Source organism: Tachypleus tridentatus, chromosome 6, assembly GCF_004210375.1.
Source record: "Tachypleus tridentatus isolate NWPU-2018 chromosome 6, ASM421037v1, whole genome shotgun sequence".
Taxonomy (NCBI): Eukaryota; Metazoa; Arthropoda; class Merostomata; order Xiphosura; family Limulidae; genus Tachypleus; species Tachypleus tridentatus.
In genome coordinates, this window is record NC_134830.1 from 95,724,471 (window position 1) to 95,744,622 (window position 20,152).

General features: G+C 36.0%; 1 protein-coding gene across 5 annotated transcripts in view; it reads right to left on the bottom strand.

The window, feature by feature from the left end:
• LOC143253097 (uncharacterized) overlaps window positions 1-20,152 on the bottom strand; it is a 107,374-nt gene that overhangs the window by 70,664 nt on the left and 16,558 nt on the right. For all 5 annotated transcript variants that reach the window (XM_076506347.1, XM_076506344.1, XM_076506348.1 and 2 more), the window contains one exon: window positions 10,652-10,782. In XM_076506347.1, coding sequence (XP_076362462.1) covers window positions 10,652-10,705 — 54 coding nt within the window. In that variant the 5' untranslated portion in view covers window positions 10,706-10,782. The remainder of the gene's footprint in view (window positions 1-10,651; window positions 10,783-20,152) is intronic.

The following is a 20,152-nucleotide window of genomic DNA, read 5'->3' on the forward strand; positions in this document are numbered from 1 at the left end:
AGCAACGTGGGGCAAAAGTGGGGAAATTTCCTTAGCAAATAGGATAAGAAGAGGGGAAAATTTCCCTAGCATCGTGGGGCAAGAAGTGGAGGAAATTTCCCTAGCAACGAAAGCACAAAATTGGGGCAAATTTCCCAAGCAACGAGGGCAAAAAGAAAAAAAAAATCCCTAGCAATGTGGGACAAGAAGTGGGTGAAATTTCCCTAGCAACAGGGGTTTGAATTGGGGGAAATTTCCCTAGCAACAGGGGCAGGAAGTGGGTAAAATTTGCCTATCAATTGGGGCAAGCAGTGAAGGAAATTTCCCTAGCAAAAAGGGGCAAGGAGTGGGTGAAATTTCCCTAGCAACGAGAGGCAAGGAATGGGTAAAATTGCCTTAGCAACGGGGGCAAGAAGATAAGAAAATTTCACTAGCAACGAAAGGCAAGTAGAGGAGGAAATTTCCATAGTAGCGGGGGGATGAAGTGGGGAAATTTTACCTAGCAACAAGTGGCAAGGAGTTGGGGAAATTTCCATAGGAACAGGGGCAAGAAGAGAAGAAAATTACATCAGCAACGTGGGGAAATTTCTTTAGCAACGGGGGCAAAAAGTGGGTGAAATTTTCTTAGCAACGGGGGCAAGAAGATGGGAAAATTTCCCTAGCAACGTGGGTAAAGAAGTGTGGGAAATTTCCCTAGCAAAGGGGAAAAAGGAGGGCAGGACTAAATGAAATGTTTTTAGCAACAAGGGCAAGAAGAGGGGAACATTAACCTAGCAACGTTAGGCAAGGAGTGGGTGAAATTTCCTTAGCAATGGGGGCAAGAAGAGGGGAAAATTTTCCTAGCAATGTGGAGCAAGAAATGAGGGAAATTCCCCTGTCAATGGGGGAAAGAATTGGATAAATTTTCCTAACAACAGGGAAACAGAATTGAAGGAAATTTCCCTAGCAACGAGGGTAGGAGTGAGTGAAATTTTTTTAGCAACAAGGGCAAGAAGAGGGGAAAATTTCCTTAGCAACGTGGGGCAAGAAGTGGGTGGAAATTCCCTAGCAACGGAGGGACAGAATTGGGTGGAAATTCCCTAGCAACGGAGGGACAGAATTGGAAGAAATTTACCTAGCAATGGGGGCAAGAAATGGGTAAAATTTCCTTAGCAATTAAGGGCAAGAAGTGGGGGAAATTTCCCTAGCAACGGGAGCAAGAAGTGGGGAATTTTACCTAGCAACGGGGACAAGGAGTGGGGAAATTTTTCAAGTAAGAAAGGGCAAGAAATGGGTGAATTTTTCCTAGCAATGCGGGGACAGAATTGGGAGAAATTTACCTAGCAATGGGGGAAAGAAGTGGGAAAAATTTCCCTAGCAATTAGAAGCAAGTATTGGGAGAATTTCCCAAGCAACGGTAGGCAAGAAGTGGCGGAATTTTACCTAGCAAAGGGGGACAGAATTGGGGAAATTTCCCTAGCAACGAGGTGCAAGTGGTGGGCGAAATTTCATTAGCAATTGGGGCAAAAAAGTAAAAGAATTTTACCTAGCAACGATTGGTAAAAAGTGGGCGAAATTTCCTTAGGAAAGGAGTCAAGAAGTGGGGAAAATTTCCCTATCATCTTGGGACAAGTGGAGGAAATTTCCCTAGCAACAGGGGACAGAATTGGGGGAAATTTCCCTAGCAACGGGGGGACAGAATTGGAAGAAATTTCCCTAGCAACGAGGGGCAAGTAGTGGATCAATTTCCAAAGCAAAGGGGGGCAAGGAGAGGAGGAATTTTACCTAGCAACGGGGGCAAAGAGTGGAGGAAATTTCCTTAGCAACGTGGAAAGAAGAGGGGAAAATTTTCCTAGCAACGGGGCAAGAAGTGGATAAAATTTCCCTAGGAATTAGTGGCAAGTAGTGGATGAATTTCCAAAGCAACGGTGAGCAAGAAGAGGGGGAATTTTACCTAGCAACGGGGGGCAAGGAGTGGGGAAATTTCCCTAGCAACGGTGGCAAGAAGAGGGAAAATTTCTGGTAGCAACGTGGGGAAAGAAGTGGGGAAATTTCCCTAGCAACGGGGGGGGGACAGAATTGGAAGAAATTTCCCTAGCAACGAGGGGCAAGAAGTGGGTGAAATTTTCCTAGCAATTGGAGGCAAGAAGTGGGAGAATTTTACCTAGCAACGTGGGGCAAAAAGTGGGTGAAATTTCCCTAGCAAAGAGGTCAAGAAGAGGGGAAAATTTCCCTAGCAACGTGGGACAAGAAGTGGGTGAAATTTCATAGCAACAGGGGTTAGAATTGGGTGAAATTTCCCTAGCAACGAGAGGCAAGGAGTGGGTAAAATTTTCTTAGCAACGGGGGCAAGAAGATGAGAAAATTTCCCTAGCAACGAGGTGCAAGTGGTGGGCGAAATTTCATTAGCAATTGGGGCAAAAAAGAAAAAGAATTTTACCTAGCAACGATTGGTAAAAAGTGGGCGAAATTTCCTAGGAAAGGAGTCAAGAAGTGGGGAAAATTTCCCTATCATCTTGGGACAAGTGGAGGAAATTTCCCTAGCAACAGGGGGACAGAATTGGGGGAAATTTCCCTAGCAACGGGGGGACAGAATTGGAAGAAATTTCCCTAGCAACGAGGGGCAAGTAGTGGATCAATTTCCAAAGCAAAGGGGGGCAAGGAGAGGAGGAATTTTACCTAGCAACGGGGGCAAAGAGTGGAGGAAATTTCCTTAGCAACGTGGAAAGAAGAGGGGAAAATTTTCCTAGCAACGGGGCAAGAAGTGGATAAAATTTCCCTAGGAATTAGTGGCAAGTAGTGGATGAATTTCCAAAGCAACGGTGAGCAAGAAGAGGGGGAATTTTACCTAGCAACGGGGGGCAAGGAGTGGGGAAATTTCCCTAGCAACGGTGGCAAGAAGAGGGAAAATTTCGGTAGCAACGTGGGGAAAGAAGTGGGGGAAATTTCCCTAGCAACGAGGGGACAGAATTGGAAGAAATTTCCCTAGCAACGAGGGGCAAGAAGTGGGTGAAATTTTCCTAGCAATTGGAGGCAAGAAGTAGGAGAATTTTACCTAGCAACGTGGGGCAAAAAGTGGGTGAAATTTCCTTAGCAAAGAGGGTCAAGAAGAGGAAAATTTCCCTAGCAACGTGGGACAAGAAGTGGGTGAAATTTCATAGCAACAGGGGTTAGAATTGGGTGAAATTTCCCTAGCAACGAGAGGCAAGGAGTGGGTAAAATTTTCTTAGCAACGGGGGCAAGAAGATGAGAAAATTTCCCTAGCAACGTAAGGCAAGTAGTGGAAGAAATTTCCATAGCAACGAGTGGCAAGAAGTTGGGGAAATTTCCCTAGCAACAGGGGCAAGAAGAGAAGAAAATTACATCAGCAACGTGGCGAAAGAAGTGGGGAAAATTCCCTAGCAACGGGGGGACAGAATTTGGGGAAATTTCCTTAGCAACGAGGGGCAAAAAGTGGGTGAAATTTTCCTAGCAACGGGGTGACGGAATTGAAGGAAATTTCCCTAGCAACGAGGAGCAGGATTGGGTGAAATTGTGTTAGCAACAAGGGCAAGAAGAAAAGAAAATTTCCCTAGCAAGGTGGGGAAAGAATTGGGTGAAATTTCCCTAGCAATGGAGGGACAGAATTGGGGGAAATTTACCTGGCAACGGGAGCAAGAAGTGGGTAAAATTTCTTTAGGAATAAGTGGAAAGTAGTGGGGTAAATTTTCCTAGCAACGAAGGACAAGGAGTGGGGGAAATTTTTCTAGCAACGAGAGGACAGAATTGGGGGAAATTTCTCTAGCAACGAGGGCAAGAAGTGGGTAAAATTTCCCTAGGAATTAGGGGCAAGTAGTGGATGAATTTCCAAAGCAACGGGGGGCAAGAAGAGGGGGAATTTTACCTAGCAACGGGGGGCAAGGAGTGGGGGAAATTTCCTTAGCAACGTGGAAAGAAGAGGGGAAAATTTCCCTAGCAATGTGGGGCAAGAAGTGAGGAAAATTTCCCTAGCAACGGCAGGAAGGAAATGGGGAAATTTTCCTAGCAACAGGGGCAAGAAGTGGGTAAAATTTCCCTAGGAATTAGGGGCAAGTAGTGGATGAATTTCCAAAGCAACGGGGGGCAAGAAGGGGGAATTTTACCTAGCAAAGAGGAGTGGGGGAATTTTACCCTAGCAACGGGGGGACAGAATTGGAAGAAATTTCCCTAGCAACGAGGGGCAAGAAGTGGGTGAAATTTTCCTAGCAATTGGGGCAAGAAGTAGGAGAATTTTACCTAGCAACGTGGGGCAAAAAGTGGGTGAAATTTTTTTAGCAAAGAGGTCAAGAAGAGGGGAAAATTTCCCTAGCAACGTGGGACAAGAAGTGGAGGAAATTTCCCTACCAACGGGAGGACAGAATTGTAAGAAATTTACCTAACAAAGGGGGCAAGAAGTGCGTAAAATTTCCCTAGCAATTGGGGCAAGAAGAGGGGCAAATTTCCCTAACAACAAGGACAAGAAGTGGGGAAATTTTACCTAGCAACGGGGGACAAGGAGTGGCGGAAATTTTTCTAGCAATGATGGTACAGAATCGGGGGAAATTCCCTAGCAACGTGAGGCTAGGAGTGGGTGAAATTTCCTTAGCAACGGGGGCAAGAAGAGGGGAGAATTTCCCTAGCAATATGGGGCAAGAAGTGAGGGAAATTTCCGTATCAACAGGGAGAAAGAATTGGGGATATTTACCTAGCAACGGGAGCAAGAAGTGGGCAAAATTTCCCTAGTAATTGGGGCAAGCAGTGAATAAAATTTCCACTGCAACGAGGGTTAAGGAGTGGGTGAAATTATCATAGCAATGGGGGCAAGAAGATGGGAAAATTTCCCTAGCAACGTGGGGCAAGAAGTGGGGAAAATTTCCCTAGCAACGTGGGGAAAGAATTGGGTGAAATTTCCCTAGCAAGGTGGGAAATAAGTGGGTGAAATTTCCCTAGCAACGGAGGGACAGAATTGTGGAAAATTTACCTGGCAACGGGGGCAAGAAGTGGGTAAAATTTCTCTAGCAATTAGTGGAAAGTAGTGGGGTAAATTTTCCTAGCAACGAGGTGACAGATTTCGGGGAAATTTCAATAGCAACGAGGGGCAAAAGTGGGTGATATTTCCTTAGCAACGTGGGAAGAAAGGGGAAAATTTCCCTAGCAACGTGGGGCAAGAAGTGAGGGAAATTTCCCTAGCAAAACGGGAAGGAATTGGGGAAATTTACCTAGCAACAGGGGCAAGAAGTGGGTAAAATTTCCCTAGGAATTAGGGACAAGTAGTGGATGAATTTCCAAAGCAACGGGGAGCAAGAAGTGGGGAATTTTACCTAGCAACTGGGGGCAAGGAGTGGGAGAATTTCCCCAGCAACGGGGCAAGAAGAGGGAGAAAATTTCCCTAGCAACGTGGGACAAGAAGTGGGGAAATTTCCCTAGCAATTAGGAACAAGTAGTGGGAAAATTTCCCAAGTAACGGTAGGCAAGAAGTGATTGAATTTTACCGAGCAACGGGGTGGAAAGGAGTGGGGGAAAGTTCCCTAGCAACGGTGGCAAGAAGAGGGGAAAATTTCCCTAGCAACATGGGGCAAGAAGTGGGAAAATTTCCCATGCAACGGGGTGACAGAATTGGGGGAAATTTCCCTAGCAACAAGGGCAAAAATTTCTTTCCAATTGGGGGCAAGTAGTGGGAGAAATTTCCCTAGCAACGGGGCGCAAGAAGAGGGGAAATTTTACCTAGCAACAAGGATAAATAGTGGGGAAATTTTCCTAGCAACGGGGGGACAAAATTGAAGGAAATTTCCCTAGCAACGAGAGGAAGGAGTGGATGAAATTTTGTTATCTGCTGGTGTTGAAACTGCCTGAACCAAACTCACCCACAATGAAAAAAGTGTTTTTAAATCTATATTACCAGAAATAAAAAATCTCACACTCAAGTTCCATTCAAGTAGATGGTGCTGTTGCTTTCAGTCAAATTTCATTGTTAGGAATTGGACGCCAAGTGATTAGTATTAAAGAAATTTATGTCTGAAAATTTCATTTAATGTGTTAATTGATAACTTACTGGTTATGTTAAGAAACTTGAAGGATGCTACTGAAAGTTTAGGTGAGGAAATGTTATCTGGTCAGACTGAAAGTTTTGCTGTTAAAATTATAAAGTGTTCAATTATATCTTTGGTAATCTTGATGTAGCCAAATATCTTAAATGTACTCAATTAAAGCATCGTTTGTGTTTTATATCTCAAGTCTCAGAGACAGTTCTTTATTCTAACTATACACTTTCAGCTAGTGACTTGGGTACACAACCTATGACTGAACCTGGATTTTAAAAAGATCTATTGATAATTGTATTTAAGTTGAACGATAGTTAATTAAGAAAACTTTTTCTCACCTACAAATACATGGAAACCCCAAACTAGGGATATCACAAACCTAATGGATGCTTCCTTCACAATCAATTTTAATCAATACAATCTTAAAATTAGGCATCACAAACAATGCCAAGCCTTTCTATGCAATTGAGGCCAACAGCAACATTAACATGTTTTAACATGAAAAATAATGTTAAATACCTAACAAAAGCCCAGTGATCACATGCTCAAAAGGTGCCTCAGACAGCAGACAACAATTAAAGAATGTTTATTTCTTATATGCTTTCAGAAAAAAAAAATAATTGCTGCATTTTGTTCCATACTTTAGTTTATATGCTTTTGGTTTCAAATAACTCATCTCCACTGTCGCCATCAGAATGCAATGTTGTACATTATTTTACCACATTTAAAGTTTAAGTCAAAATAACTTGAGAAGAAAGGATATGTTCAGATTTAAGCACAAAGCTACATGATGGGCGATCTGTGCTCTGCCCACTGTGGGTATCACAACCTGGTTTCTTGCATTATGAGGTACGTAAATGTATCACTGCCCCACTGAGGGAGCAGAAAAAGGACAAGCATCTATAATAGAAAAATTGTGAGTAATGGATAATGACAATAGTGTATGTAAAAATCAATTAAGGCCATATATGGGAAAGTACTGATTCATTTTGTCTCAGCCTAAATCCAGCTTTTGGATTGCAAAATTCTGTGAAAAACAAAAAACGACTAAATACAGGAATTATTCCAGTAATACCATGATTCTTGCTATACTTAAGTGTTTACCTTATAAAAAAAAAGGTTTATTTCTTTGTAGTTAAGTATATAGCTACACAATGGGCTATCTGTGCTGTGCCCCACCACTGGTTACAAATCTTTAAATGTTTTGTTCCACTCTGACAGTTGTAAGTAACTGCACATCTTATTGCCCTAAATAACAGATCTTAACACTTGTGATGGAATTTGTAAATACCAATATATCCATTTAAAGAAGAGTGTTGCTGCAACAGCAATGTTTTTATTACTAGGCTACATATAAGAATGCTAATGTTCAGTTTAGATCTAAGTCTAAATCAAGTATTTAGATTGCAAATGTATATATCAATAGGTATTCACACTATCACTGTAACAATGATAAAAATAAAACATTATATAAACTCAGGTTCGTAACACATGCAAGACTTGCAAAGTCTTGTCATTAAAATACCTGGAATATTTTATTATTAATAACACCAGTCTGTGCCACGATAAAATTCAGAGTAAGTTATAAAATTCAATTTTTTTAAATGCATGCCATGGACGTCCAGACCTGGTTTGTTGAACAAACCAATTAACATATGCATGAGAAACCTCACGTTAGCAGTCATATTTGCAACAAAATCATAAATTAAGAGTGTAAAACATATTCCACTTTCAACTTGTAGGAAACCAGATTAATGTAGCACACATTTAACTTTCAATCAAAAACTTAAGTTAAATATTTTCATAAACGTTATAAACCAGTGAACGGGCCATTGCTATTACTTATGTCATATACATGTTCATAAATAAACGTATAAAAATATTGGAGCCTTTGAAGAAACACTGGTGGTTACTGGGTTGAGATGATGACCCATTTTTGATGAGAAATATGAAAAAGGGGAGAAAGCGCATTAAATACCTGATGACAGAAGTTATTTGAGTACCAAATTTGTTTATTATTAATACCTTATCTTTTCTACACACAATGAAACCAATTTATGCAAAATTGCTATTCACAATACTCATCTTAAGTGATTTGTATTTGCAATATGTTTATCATCACAGCTTTCAAAAATTTAAGACATGTTACAAAGATAGCAGATTGCTAATTCTGTAATAAAAACTAATTCTTAGTAAGTCACATATATCAACCAGTGCAATAACGACTTGCCTGGTACAGCCAATCACGTGATTATTTACAAATTGATCCATAATGCACTTAAGTATTGCTAGCAAAACAATCTACAGGGATACTGAAGAAATAAAAATGTCATGTCAAATGTGAAGTGTGAAATTTAAAAGTTAAATGGATGTCTTTTGACAGTTTCACTGTCATCTGGAAGAGAATCAAGTTAAACTCCTTTACCACAGTATTTCTTGTACCTTTAACTAAAACACACCATATGATGTGTGGATCAATAATGAAAGTCAAGGTGAACTGTCTGTGCCATACTTATAGCAAGGTAGACTGAGCAAGGCAGTCAGTAATGTGAACAGCAACACCAAAGTCTTATGTATTCAGCTCCCAATTTTGATCTAATTAGCAAAAAGACATTTTAGCCATACAAGACCTTCTTGGTTTCAATCCATTAAAATACCACATTTAATTAACCCAATTTTTAAAATATGGACACCATATTCTTCATTTTGCTAGCCTAGAGTATCATAAATTTCATTGCTTCATTACTATCCACTATTTTCTTAAAACTTTATTTAAATGTTAAAGATAATGCATTAAAGTTAACTCATTTCAAGTTTTGGCACGTCTTAACATGAAATAACAACTTTCATAATGTTAAATTAGATGAAATGTGGAAACTTAACATGCACGACGGTGTTTGATAACTTCATGCAAAGTGACATCTAATTTCCAGACTAGTGAATTTACTACAGTAGAATCAAAGTCAAAAATTAAATATTCGTTCTTTTACAACAAGAACATCACACCAATTCCATCATCACTCTTCACGACACTTAAGGCTCTTAACTAAGATGAATCTGAAATGAAACTTTTGATCAACACACCGACAACCTCACCCTTTTTACAATATTTTCATTGGTTCCTAGGCATTTAACTACTATAATTCGTGTGTTAAGATTCGGAAATTTTTATATCTCAGTGGTCGGTTGGTTGGTTGATTTAGTGTTTTATGGCACAAAGTAATTAGGCTATCTGTGCAAACATCAGGAAAAAAAGTAAAATTAAAGTAAATGTAGTAAAATTCATAAAAGGAAATGAAGGTAAAACAGCAAGTAAAAACATAAATAGAATAAAAACCAACACTTACATCTAGTCTACAACGCTAAAAAAAAAAACTGCAATAACAAAAGTCGTAAAGATCTATCTGTAGCATAATGGTAATTATCATAACCTGCCAGGAAGACGAACAGGTAAGTACAAGAACCACTGTCAGTCACCTGAAGTTGGCATTTCCAGTCCTGGTTCCGGGTTATGTGTCATTATGGCCATTATAAGAAGGTAAAGTAATAAAAGTTTTAAAAGACATGTAGCAAAATTGTAATAATTACTCGCCAGGACAACTAATGGGTAGTTCAAACAGCAGTATTAGTTACCTGAAGTTGATCTTTCCAGACCTGGTGTTGAGTTATTAAATGTTACACCCATTTTCTAATTCCAAATCGATAAATCGGTGCATCAATTCCAGATAAAGGAAGCGATGAGTTAAAAACTGTGACTTATGTGTAGTCTAGTCAGAACTACTTCCTCCTTATGAACCTTATGGAATCAAGGCGGCCAAAGTAGAATATAGGGTTTTATTTGGAAAAGCTTGTTTTCTCATTGTTCTCTTGAGCTGATTGCCAGCTGGCATAGAGCGAATCTTGAATACAGGACCATAGTCCATGTATGGAATAGGCACAGTAGTGATAGTGCCAGAGCAGATAGATGTAGCTGCAGTGTTGGCGAGCTCTTTCCTAGAAAAACTGGATACAAGTAGATGTTAAAGAGAAATGGTCCAGTCGGTTTTGAATATCAACAAGAACAGGATGGTGAACCAGCGTAAAAGCAATTCCAGGGCCAGAAGAGAACTAATCAAGTCAGTATAAATAATGCAGTTTGAGTACTGCCTTAAATACACAGATAAGATTTACTGGAAAAACAGGTAGAAGTTTGGTTAAAAACAATGAACACAATATTCTCATAACTTTAAGTACTTATAATTGAGAACTTCCAACACTGGTACTTGGTTGACCATAACCCAAGTAGACTAGCCAGCGGACCCAAAGAATTCAAGGCCAAAGTGATGTGTTAGGGTTGGACCCCTCAACCAGTAGGATTGCCACGTTTAGAATTCCAGAGGAGGTAAACTGAAAGAACAGAAACTTCCTTGGGAGGTCCTCTCACCACATACAGGAATCCAGAATGAGGGCCATCTTAGTGGAAAAAATACACTTTATTTCATGTTTTTCTATAGCTAGGAAGTTAAATACTGATAATAGAGTAAGTTCTGTAACAGGTTTTCTTTAATCGTTTTTTCAACATGCATTACTCTTACAAGTAAACCTTCAACTTCTTTACAGACTTCCTAAAATATAGTAGTATGTAATAACATCAAAACAGTTTACATTAAACTTACCATCACGTCCAACTTGTTTGTCAGGATTTTTACAGTCTCGTGAGGCGTGTCCATCTTCACCACACTTGAAACAACTAGATTTACTTCTCCTGCCCCACTTGCATTAGGACAGTCTCATGACATGTGTCCATCTTCACCACACATAAAACATCCCGTTAAGATGGTTAAAGGAATATTATATAACTATATGCATGTATTGTCACCCTAACTGAAAATAAATTAAAACTTAACACAGAATTTAATAAGAATGTTATATATTTTTCATGTTGATTTAAAAAATTTATAATAATCTATATTAGTGTTGTAAGTTGATAGGATTAGTTAGATTTGATACATTCTCAAACTAAGGAGTCATGTTAAAGCAGAAATTTAAATTCTAACAAAGTAACAGGATGTAGAAACTAAAACCATATTCAAAACAACTTACAAAAACTTTCCCTCAGAAAAATTAAATGTGAAAGATGAGCAACAGTGAACCCCATAATAAAGATTGAATTGTTCTATAATTATGTGTAAAAAGTTCAAAGTTATGTATAGCCATACCCAATTCTTAATTAATATACTAGAGGAAATGAAGCTACTTCAATATCACTCACTACTCATGTCTAACCAAAGTCACTCTTATAGCACACTCATGTTTTTATGGCAACAGGTTAGAAGTTATAAAATCTTATATTAATAGTATTAACATTCTAAAGTGTGGGCAACATCCAGCCTAATCAAGTAAGGATACTGATTCTAATCTATCCAACCTACATATCTGCAAGAGCTAAGTCATAAGAGTCAATAAGCTAATATCCGTTTCTTCATTAATATTATAAATATAATCTAATACGAAATTATTTAGTTCACTACTGCCCATGTTTTACACCAACTACTGTAAACTGCAATACTCTAAAAACAAATGCAACCATGAAGAAAACTTGTTTATGGTTTGAGTTTCTTTTAGATGGGTAATTCACTAATGCCAGTTGTTACATGTAATATTATACACTGTGATATCAAACTGGTGCATGTTTAATGATTCTTGTGAACAACAAACAGCTTTTTCTGAATCAGTGTGTTTTCAGTTTTCTCACAGTTTATAGAAGTCATCAAAAACAACGTGCTGTGAAAAACTACACATTATCTGAACCTATACTTCAGAAATTCAGACATAAATAACACTTACAAATAAAAGGACATTTAGATTGAAATTTTATTCTTTTTGGTACAGAGAAACATTGTTATTGAAATGTATTTTCACAAAAGGATTAACAAATTATGGTTCCTTACACTTTCAAAACTGTCATTATAAATAAAAAGACGAAATTCACAATTCTTATATTCTAAATTCCTCCGAAACTTTCCAGATAAAATATGAGACTAACTTGCACTTATACTTTCAACTTTGCCAAAAAATACTATTAAGTAACATAAATGCAGCCTCTTAACTTGCTATAAAACAACCTGTAACATAAAACATTATGGTAGAACTGAAAATCTGTGAAAACACTACAACTTAACAGATGATAAAAGTATTATATTTCTATTTATATATAAAAAACGTTTAACCTATCATATGTAATTAACAAGATATACTTATCGCCAATTAACAATAGTCACAGTTTGTAATTACATCAAAATTAATCAATAACTGGTATACCTGAGAAGCATAGGTCGGGTGCACAATTTGACTGATATAAAAAGATGAAATCCCATATTTCTTACAAATTCAAATAAAAACAAGTTAGTTTGTATTATACACCAGTATACACAATGTTTTTGTTAAAGTACATCATTAGTTTTCATACTCTTGTATTAACAAACATCCTTTAGAATTCCTAATTTTCAAATATAAACAACTTTAGACAATAAGAAGCCTTGATATTATCAAATTTTCTACTTAACACTATTTTAAAAATCACATTTAACATGAACCGAACATAATGAAATTCTACAATTCTACCACTCCACGAATAGAAGAGCAACACAACCTTCTTGCACAACATCTCTCCTTAAACACTTGCACTCGAAATAATGTCATTCTTACAAGAGGCAAGAAGAAAGAACACCAGAAGTGAGGAGGATGAGTAGGAATATATCACACGTGAGTGTTCATCTGAAACACATATCTCTTCTCTATGGACAAAACATATGGAATCCTACAACAAAATGGTGGAGAGGTTGATGCAAACATTAAACCTATATGAGATCCTTACAGAAAGAAAATTAAGTAGTCTATATGGGATGCATCTATGGGAGACTATCTAATCTTGATTAGGGTATACTATTCTCCAACTAAAGGCAAAAAACCCCTATGTATCACAGAGATGGATGAAATTTGAGCATAACCAACAAAGCACATAAGTTATCAGTGAGCCAAGAAGTATAGTGTTGTTAGGGCACAATCAGACCATACTGTGTGTGGTTCACCTCAAATCGACTTGAAACTCTTGCTGCAACAGGGCTGTTTGGAGACAGATCTAAACTACACAAATAGTATCACAATTAATGAGGAACTCTGTAAGGTTCATCACCCTAGTAGCTAGGACTCTGAAAAAAGGGAGAAGAATTTACACTTGCGAGATCAAGATCCTCATCAGACACCTGCCAGAAAGGTCTTTTATTGGAAACACTAACATGAGACTATTTTTAAGTCTGCAAGAGCAAGAAGTTGGTATACACCTTCCTGGCACTGTGCTTTTCCATGACAGTTCATAGAATGGTACATGCTGGACCAGGCAACTAAGATAAATGTACCAAGGACACCCCTAGCAACCTTGCAGAAGACCTTAACTTGACAGTGATGACTGGTAATGCCAGGGCAAAAGGATTGACCACTTGTTTTTGTTATTATTATTACCCTAAACCATATGCAAATTTTGGAAAATCAGTATAATGTAGGTGGCAATGCCAGCTGTCTGGCAGGATCCAATAAAAGAGAAAGGGGTGTTGAAAAAGAAAATATACTTACCCTACTCAAAGGGAGTGTGAAGATTGAAAAATGTAGCTTAGAGTTAAAACTCAGCAGGAAATAAAACAGGTTTTAAAGATAATGTATGAAAGACATGTGAGAGTCCTCCACATGCATTAACATCCATGGAATAATATGCAAACTGAAGGAGTTGGCTTATCCACACAGTAATAGTAGCAGGCAACAGATCTAGACAATGAGGGGTCCAAAGGTAGAATACAAAAATGGCAGGAGCCTTTAAAATATGTACGTGCCTAATAACACCAAGACAGCCCAAACCAGATGCAGAAGATGAGTCTAAATAAGTATATAGGAAAGAAACAGGAGGGAAGGAAAGAGGAGAAAAAGTACAATCACCATCCCAAGTAACAAAAGTCTTAGAAAAGAAGCATGGTCTGGGTAAAGTAAGTATAAGTACAATGTAAGACTGTGAAAAACACTAATGATATTAAAATCAGAACAATGGAGACCATAGGTAAGGAGATGGAAATATGTCTAGAAGCCAACAATTCACACAGAGCATGTGTGAGAGAATATAAAACCATTGTCAGGTCCTAACTAGGCATGAAAAAAGGGTCAGAATAAAGTGGGAAAGCAAAATGTAGAAAACCAAGCTACCCAATAACCAGCTACAGTGAAGACTGACAATCCATAGCTAAACAACCACGTGAAAAGGACTGAATGGTGAGTCACAGTAGAACAACGTGGAGGAAGGAAGTGGTGGATAAAACAGTGTTGACAAGTTTGCCACTTCTGTTGACAGAAAAAAAACGAAGGACAAGAGGAATGTGATACACAGTTGGAAAGTATGGATGGTTATAGACCAGGCAAATCCCATATATGAAGATGAAAGGATAACACCCCTAGATGAAAACAATGTGTGAAGTTGGAGCAATAGAGAGGTGACACAGGTATATAGAAAATGATGAGACCAGTTCTGGCTAAAAGCTTCAACTGTCAGAGCTCAAGAAAAAAGTTTGATGTTGAGATGATTGGCAAAAGCCTCCAAGAGAGACACAGCAAACCTGACAAAACACCTGAAAGAGAAGGAATCGCCCTTTGGAGAGAATCTGTTCCAGCCAAGAGAGTTAATATGCCATAAGCACATGGCAAATATCAATGGGAATAAATCACAAACAGCAAGTCCAACATGTGGAAACAAAGTCCTTAAATGGGTAACCCCTAATACTTGATGTGAGAAATAAGTGCATAATTTTCAGAAGATATCATGTACAAATGATTCACAAGAAGAGATAAGAAATGAGAAAATGATGAAGAAACTGCATGTATCTCATAGGAGTGTGTGGAAACGTGGAGATCCAGTTATTAGAGGGGGTAGGGAAACAAAGGGATGGTTAATGTGGTGTTGGCATGATCATGCCACCAGAATAAATCCTCAAGAAGAGAAAGGAGGAGATACACAAACAGGACAACTCTGGCAGTTATTACTTTGTGATTGCAGTCACTTTTTCCTGAGGTACACTCAAGAAATTTGTGAGTACCTCGTGTGCATTATGTAGTTCATTGAGGTAATGTGAGCTACATGTTTTCCAACCTGTTTGGTAGGCATATTAGTTAAACTTAGTTCAGAGGGCAATAAAACTGTTAAAAAGAGGCTATTTAGAATAAACAAATGTAAAAAACAGCTGATTTGTCTGTTCTTTTCTCTAAGCAAAAGATGATTGTTAAAGAGCTTTTATAGTAGTGACAAATTTATCATATAATAATAAATCTATTCTTGTTCGTCATGTAATTGTCATAATTGTGGTTTCTCAGCAGCTGCAAGTTACAAAATCTTATACATACTCATTGCATAACTTAGTTGTTGCTCTTATTTTCACTATATATTCTTAAGTTTTAGGTAAAATACAACCATCTGAAAGAAACATTATTTTAATCATAGAATAGAAATTAAAAAAGAAAAAAGGTTGAATTTATTTTTACCAAGGTTGTACTAAACATCCATTTCTCCACTCAAAATTCTCACTTCAATAATAGATTGTCCTAAAAAGTATATTGTTTGTGTGAGTAAACATCATTTATAGTAACAGCTTTCGTTAGATATACACAAGTGTTTAAGTTAATTTGAGTGTTATGATTTAGATAGTTTAAGTATAGAATGAGTGTTAAATTTAGTTATTTTTAGGAGTGATAGGTATATATGATATATATTATACGATGTTAGTTCAACTGTTGGGAATTGGTGATTGTTGTATTATTGCATCATGTTACTAAAAACTTCTAAGTTTTTCCCTTTTCAGTTGAGTGTTATTTCATCATAGCATCTGTAGTGTGCGAAACATTCTAGTCCTCTGTCATTATATAAATACATGTTCAAAATGAAGTTTGAGTAAGTTAGTTAGAAAAAATATTCAGGCAGTTATGGAATTAGATAGCTAAATAGATCTAGACTGCATGATTACCCATACAGAGTATACAGAGTGGCAACTTGTAAAGTGAAATTGTCATAAATTGTATTGTAGTAACAGAATATACAAAAATTAATTTGGCTGGTTAATTGCATTTTAAAGTAACTGGGCCAATTTGAATGGACTTTTGACATAAAAAGGATGATTATCTAAAGCTCTAGGTACAACTGTGATAACCAACAGCGTAATGAACATTTGTATATATGTTTGACTTGCTTTAACATGTTATGTTAAAAGAAGTGGACTGTGTTGCTCTTTGTGTATTATTGAAATGTATTGCCAACAAACCACAGATACCTACTATAAACAAATCTGGCCCATACACACACAAAAACCTGATAGCATTAGCAACTTGTTTTTGAAGTCTCACCATAGTGGATATTATATCTGCTCATTTATTTAATGACTGGATCAACATGAACAGAGTTCTGCCTGGTAGATAAATGTTCTACAACAATTTTCAAAAACTGTAAAAATTACATGATATATAGATTAATGACATAAAAACATACCCATACTTTTATGATAAACATGTTTTTTTCTCAAATCAGTATTTACATTTTTTAGGTAGTAATTTAGTGGATGTTCATGGATACAATTTTGAAAGCACCAAAATGCATGTACTTGCAATATAAGTATTATTATGGGTGAAAATTTCTTTGAGCATTGGTTCTGTTTACTTACATAAGAAAGGAAGTTTACATAAACAATGGGGAAGAACAGTAAAGAGATATTGCAACAGTGTTTAATATTATATTAAGAAAATTAGTGTTTTAGTTTGAGTGTATGATGTTGTGAGAATTAGTATTTTTGAAACAATTTTAAATATTCAAAATATTTTGAAATTTATGAAGTGATGCAGGTCCTTTTCATTGAAACAGTGTTCTACTGTTCCTTATTTAATTTAATATTCCTGTCTTAAGATGATGTATAAAGGTAAAGAATTATACTAACAAATTAAAATATTAATTTTAAACAAACTTTAATACATGAGTACATAAGACTAAAAACATTTTAAGATAAATCCTATCCTCCATTAATTAAACCTCTTAAAGAAGAAACAGCAATATTCCTAACGAGAGAAAAATATTTTAATAAAATCCTTTTTCAAAATTTTAAAAGAATGAAATACCTTAAGCTAAAACAATTTTTATAAATCACTTTAATTAAGGACAGTCTTTTAATATTTACACCCAACACATCACAAATCAACTTTCTTTGTTTACTGCGTTGTTTCTATGCTCATACTTTTAGGTAAATAAAACTTGGTTAATTGTTCATCTCACAACACTGCAAGTTAAAAGTTTTCTTCAATATCTCTAGAAAACATGCCATTTCACTCTATATCTCAAATGTTTTGGAGAGAATCACATCTTTATCAATAAAATGTGTATCATTTTGAATATTGTTACATAAATGCAGCAAAATTTTATGTAGTAAGACTAATTAACAGAAATACAATCAATGCAAGTGTGGATACGGAAGACTTCGATAATACGAGGCTGAACAGAAATTAAAATTGCTTTTGTCATCTAGCATCCAAATAGTACAATAGAAAAAATGGTTTAGTATTCACAATACATTTCCACATGAAGCAACATTCCTGATATTTTTTCTCATCATTTAAACAAAAATGAGGGAAAACCATCTATACATATATTTATCACTTACACAAACCAGATAACTTGTAATGTAAAGAATATTATCAACTGAAGACTCACTAGTAAAAACAAGTTTAACGCATTTAATTACATCCATCTCATAAATACATTATACAAATACAATGCCAGATTAGCTGAATATATGCTTGGATAAAAATATATGTACTTCATTTTTGCACAACAACTATCAAGATAGTTAACCTTTATCACAACATGGCCAGTTATGAGAACATTTTTCTTACATACATTATTTCTTTTAACATAACTACACAAAATATTTGTTAATACTTTTCAGCCATTTAACAACATCACTATAATATTAAGTATTTTGCAAAAGTGTGAAATTGATTAGAAATGAATCTTAAAGTATAAAGTTATCTTTCATTAAGTATTCACTAATTTTACAGAAAACATACATACAAGTAAAATTCCATACAGGGTTTAGATCCTGAGGCATGGTGTGTGTGCATTTTTTAGTCTTCCCAACCTGGACGGTTACAAAGTGTAGCTGTTATATATTCAGCTTTGATGAATAGTGAAATAATGTTTGTGATATGTTATTGGATTTAGATACTTTTGTTCATTAGAGGATGGATAATTTGCCTTTGACAATAGTAAAACATTACAATGGTATGTTTGATTTTATTTCCTTTCTTGTTTCTTACTTTTCATGGATTTCTTGTAATTTATACTTTGAGTACTTGTTGACTGTTCTAATAATGATTTAAATTTTTGATCATTGTAAATGAATAAGTCCACCTATTGTTTACATAGTAATAATGACAATGTGCTATCATTTGTATTTGTTACATCACTGTTAGAAGCTCATCATTTAGCCTCATAAAGTAGTGTGTTTCATGTAATAATCAATGTAGAAATTATACAGCATTCACAGACTTTGATATTATTCTCTTCCGTGTGAATACTTTTGGCTCTCAATTAGCATTTTCTTTTGAATTTGAATTAAATGTCAAATACAATAAGCTACTTTCTTATGAATTATGAGTTATTTAAAATGAAGTTTGTTACAAATTCAAATATAAAAAAAACTTTAACTTCATCTTCAAAAACTGGACCACTAAAGTCACAGTTTTCAGAATGGAGGAACACTGGGAAAAGTCAACACAGGTGCATTTTAACACTGGTATTTACTGATATAGAAAGCAACAATATAATATGTGTACATGTTCAAAGTAAACTCCCTTGCCAAACTTATCCTGACTTATCATAGAATAAGTGCATTGTACTAATACAGTGTAGCATCATTCTTAGTCTGTTCATTCTATGAGGCATGATTAAATCTACTTTTCAACAAAATTCATTCTTCCAAAACTCACCAAACTGGTGGTGATTAAGTAGTGTTTAAAGTAAGCCAGAACTCAATTCCAACAGAAGTGTTAGATCCAGTTATAAACATAATAGTGCTATTAATCAATTTTTGGGTTTTCACAAAATATGTACCAGTAGACATGAGTCATGTGGTGTATTTACTGTAAGCAGATATGTACAAAGCCTAAAACCTATTTCACCTATAGGAATGCACTACATGGATTCCATAAGTTTAATATTTTAAAAATTTATGAGCCCTAGTCATTAAACTATACTTATACCATTTACAAATTATTAAATTTACCTTTATAAAATAGATCTAGTTTCTAGCACAACATTTTAGTTGTTGTTATGCACACAGATATTATTTGACTTTATGTTTCTATGGTGGTTGTGTAGACACTGACCTGAAATTATAAGTAATTTCAAGAAACTATTGTACAAGGCTGATGAGAAATTTATTATACAAAGGATGTTTCATATTTATAGAGATCTTAGTGTGATCAGAATTTATGTATTCTAAGCATTAATTGAATTTTAAGGGTGTAAATAATGTGCTTAGTAAATGAGCAACAAATATAACAATTCTTGGGAGACTTCCTTCACACCCTTTCCCTACAGAAAGAGATACCTTCTTATTACCCTCACCACTTTTAAAGATTTAACTACTTTCAACATTTCCTCTCACTAGAATTTTCAGTTTTATTACAGATTAAGAAAAAAACTGTTTTAACATTTTAAGTTAGTCCCTGAGTTTGACCACAAAAACATTTCTGTAGAGTAGATCTGTGTCCTGATGTGATCTTTATGCTGTTAATTTGAAACTAGGCATAGGTTTTGTTGCTGAAAACTCTGTCATAAGGCCTCTGGAAAATGTTCTGATAAATTCCCTTCAGGTAAATAAAGATGTGGTCTAAAGTAAGTAAATTATGTTGAATATTCTTGAAGCAACATAAAATTTACATAATCTAAATATTCAGAAAAATCACCTGAAAATAGACTTCAGAAATGGCACTTAGGCACATATGGGCCATTTTTGATGTAGTGATAAAGTTGTGATGAATTTGTTGTAAAAATGAATTTTGGAACATTTATAATCTTAGGAATGAAATGTTTTTGATGTTTC